Source organism: Chiloscyllium plagiosum, chromosome 3, assembly GCF_004010195.1.
Source record: "Chiloscyllium plagiosum isolate BGI_BamShark_2017 chromosome 3, ASM401019v2, whole genome shotgun sequence".
Classification (NCBI taxonomy): Eukaryota; Metazoa; Chordata; class Chondrichthyes; order Orectolobiformes; family Hemiscylliidae; genus Chiloscyllium; species Chiloscyllium plagiosum.
In genome coordinates, this window is record NC_057712.1 from 112,122,107 (window position 1) to 112,125,736 (window position 3,630).

At 51.2% G+C, this 3,630-nt stretch overlaps 2 protein-coding genes across 7 annotated transcripts in view; one reads left to right on the forward strand and one right to left on the reverse strand.

Annotated features, from left to right (window-relative positions):
- Positions 1-720, reverse strand: part of sesn1 (sestrin 1) — a 128,708-nt gene extending 127,988 nt beyond the window's left edge. For 2 of the 4 annotated variants that reach the window (XM_043687099.1, XM_043687097.1), the window contains exon 1: positions 145-715. In XM_043687099.1, coding sequence (XP_043543034.1) covers positions 145-435 — 291 coding nt within the window. In that variant the 5' untranslated portion in view covers positions 436-715. Of the gene's footprint in view, positions 1-144 lie in introns of all 4 variants that reach the window. The other 2 variants (XM_043687100.1, XM_043687098.1) reach the window with 2 other exon arrangements.
- A 118-nt stretch (positions 721-838) lies between these two features.
- The window catches only part of cep57l1 (centrosomal protein 57, like 1), a 69,516-nt gene continuing 66,724 nt past the window's right edge, over positions 839-3,630 (forward strand). For 2 of the 3 annotated variants that reach the window (XM_043687092.1, XM_043687093.1), the window contains exon 1: positions 1,098-1,172. In XM_043687092.1, the coding sequence (XP_043543027.1) occupies positions 1,113-1,172 (60 nt within the window). In that variant the 5' untranslated portion in view covers positions 1,098-1,112. Of the gene's footprint in view, positions 919-1,097; positions 1,173-3,630 lie in introns of those variants that run through there. The other variant, XM_043687096.1, reaches the window with a different exon arrangement.

The following is a 3,630-nucleotide window of genomic DNA, read 5'->3' on the forward strand; positions in this document are numbered from 1 at the left end:
GGGGGACGATGGGCGGGGGGGGAGCGACGATGGAGTGATGGTGGGTTCTCTGGCGGGACGGGGAGGAGCTAATGGGGGAAAGAGTCCTTGACGCAGCGAGGGTCAGGGGAGGAAAACGGGACAGTTGTTTTTCTTTTCTCTCACCTGTACCGCCTGAAGGATGGCCCCGCACTTATCTCTCACGTCGCTGAAGGGACACCTTTGGGAGAGCACCAGGAGCCGCACCAGGTGGTGGTCGAGGCCGTTGAGGGGGCGTAATGCAGCGGCGGCCGGGCCGTGTCCCGGAGCGGGCGGCGGGGGTTTGCCGTTAGTCGGGCCGGCCTTCTCGGACAAGCTGAGCACCAGCTGCCGGACCCCGTCCAGCGCGACTTCCCGCAGGTTGGCGTCCCTGCTGCACAGCCCGTCCCACCGGCCAGCACCATCACCGTCTTCCATGTGGAGAGAAAATTCCAGTCAGTGAGTCAGAAACTTCCAGAATGTTCCCGCTCCGGCCCCTTCTTCACTCCAACTTCAGAAAGATCCCGAGAATTGATCCTCACCGACATGTACAATATCTCCACAAAATAAAAACCCGCTTTAAAAGGTACCGCTTAATATTCTCCCAAAACAACTGTCAACGCGACATAACGGACCGAAATGCGTTGGTGGAGACTAAGTAATTTGAAAAAAAACGTCTTGCGGGGTCAGATATTAATAAAAATAAACTTGATTCCCGGTTCGCCGTTTCTGAATTGGAGTTTCTTTAATAAAATAAACTCTCCAGCCGCTTCATGTTTCTGCAACCAAGCTTGATTTGCCCTCCGGCAGATCGACAGTCGCGGCTACCCAATCGATTGCCGCTCTAGCCACCGTTCTGCCCGCCTTACAACTCCTTCGGCCAATCGGAATCCGCCATTGGCCTCATGCCGGAATCATCAGGTTAGGTTGTTGTCCTCGCCCCTGACAAACCGTCCGGTTATTGCGCGTGCGCAGTACGTGCCGTTTGCCCTCACTTCCCAATGCTCGATGGGGGTCGTAGTTCTCTCTGAAACTGAGGCTACAGACGAAACAGCTATGAGCTGGGGATAGAAACTACATGTCCCAGAGGTTTTAACGTTCAATGGGGTGAAGCGATGACAGTGCAGCCTGCTCTTTTCACTGTCACTTGTTTATCAAAGTCAGAACTGATTTTGGTGAGTCAGGCGAAGGAAAACGGACTGTAAATACTGTATTACAGAAAATAACATAAATCTCTGCCAAGGAGCATCGTTAGGAGTGATAGCATTTCAACACACTACTTAATGAATGCTTACTATGGCACTGGTTTACAAAGAGAGGTCCTTTCGAATTTTATTATAGTCGTAGTAATACTAAAAAAATGATCATCAGTTTTTAGACATGAATATGGGAAGTATGGTTACTAAGTTTGCACCAAAATTGGTGGTGTAGTCGATAGCCAAAAAGGTTACCTTAGAGTACAATGGGACCTTCATCCTATGGGCCAAAGAGTGGCAGATAGAGTTTAAATAAATGTGAGGGACAACATTTTGATCAGGTAAATTGGGTAATGGCAAAGTCCTGGTGAGTATTGCCAAAGATTCTTTGAAAGTAGAGTCGTAGGTAGACAGTAGGCCGGTGGGACGGGCTGTGCAGCAAGGACGCCAACCAGCAGCATTTGGTACATTTGCCTTTATTAGTCAGTGCATTGAGAATAGAGGTTGGGAGGTCATGTTGCAGCTGTACAGGACAATAGTTAGGCCACTTTTAGAATACTGTGTTCAACTCTGGTCACTCTGTTATGGGGAAGATGTTGTGAAACTTGAAAGGGTTCATCAAAGGTTTACAAAAATGTTGCCGGGGTTGATGGGTTTGAGCTATAGGGAGAGGCTGAATAGGCTGGGCTATTTCCCTGGACCATTGGAGGTTTGAGGGATGACCTTCTAGAGGTTTATAAAATCATGAGGGGTAAGGAGAGAGTGAATAACCAAGGTCTTTTCGCTGGGGTAGGGGAGTCTGAAACTGGAGGGCATAGGTTTAAGTCAAAAAATGTGGCTCTGGAAAAGCACAGCTGGTCAGGCAGCATCCGAGGAGCAGGATAATCAACATTTTGGGCATAAGCCCTACATCAGCAATGTGGGGGGAAGGGGACTGAGAGATAAATAGGGTGGGGGTGGGACTGGGGAAATGTAGCTGGGAAGGTAATAAGTAGATGGAGGTGGGGGTGTGATGGTGATGGTGAGGGGGAGAAGGAGAAGTAGGGAAGGAAAATAGACATGTCAGACAGTTCAAGAGGTGGTGCTAAGTTGGAGGGTTGGATCTGGGATGGGGGTGGAGGGGAAATGAGGTAACTGCTGAAGCCATGTGGTTGGAGGATTGCAAGGCAGAAGGTGAGGCATACTTCCTCCAGGTGTCGGGTGGCTTGGATTTGGCAGTGGAGGAGGCCCAGGACTTGCATATCCTAGGTAGAGTGGGAGGGGAAGTTGAAGTAGTTGGCCACAGGGCAGAGGGGTTGTTTGGTGCGTGCATCCCAGAGATGTTCCCTGAAACGTTCCACACGTTTGTGTAGATTCAATTCAATTCCCTGCAGTATGGACACAGGCCCTTTGGCCCAATAAGTCCGCACCTACCCTTCAAAGAGTAACACAGCCAGACCCATTCCCCCAACCAATATTTACCCCTAACTAATGCACCTAACACTATGGGCAATTTAGCATGGCCAATTCACCAGCCTGCACGTCTTTGGATTGTGGGAGGAAACCCACGCAGACACGGGAAGAATGTGCAACCTCCATACAGACTGTCCCTCGAGGCAGGAATCGAACCCGGGTCCCTGGCGCTGTGAGGCAGCAGGGCTAACCACTGAGCCACCGTGCCGCCCATGGCATCCGGTCTGCCCAATATAGGGAGACCACATCGAGAGCAACGGACATGGTAGATATGGTGTTTGGATGGATAGGAAAATCTCTGCCAGATGTGGAAGGATCCTTTAGGGCCTTGGACGGAAGTGAGGGTGGTGTGGTGTGGGCACAGGTTTTACACCTCCTGTGGCGGTAAGGGAAGGTGCCGGGAGTGGCAGGTGGGTTGGTGGGGGTAGGGAGGTGGGGCGTGGACCTAACAAGAGGGAAATGGTCTCTACAGAATGCTGATAGGGTTGAGGAGGAAAATATATCTCTGGTGGTGGGGTCTGATTGTAAGTGGCAGAAATGGCAGAGGATAATGCGTTGTATCCATAGATTAGTAGGGTGGAAAGTGAGGATTGGGGACTTGTTGCCTTTGGAAGGGTGGGGGAGCAGGAAGTGGAGGAGATGTGCAATCTCCAAGGAAGTGAAAGATTCTAGGGTAGATAGGAATGAAGATGAGGTAAAAGATCAGATCAGGAGATGGCCTCCTTCTTCAAAGACTGCAATTTCCCCCCAGACGTGGTCGACGATGCCCTTCACCGCATCTCCTCCACTTCCTGCTCCTCCGCCCTTGAGCCCCGCCCCTCCAACCGCCACCAGGACAGAACCCCACTGGTCCTCACCTACCACCTCACCAACCTCCATATACAGCGTATCATCCGCCGTCATTTCCGCCACCTCCAAATGGACCCCACCACCAGGGATATATTTCCCTCCCCTCCCCTATCTGAAAAGACCACTCCCTCCGTGA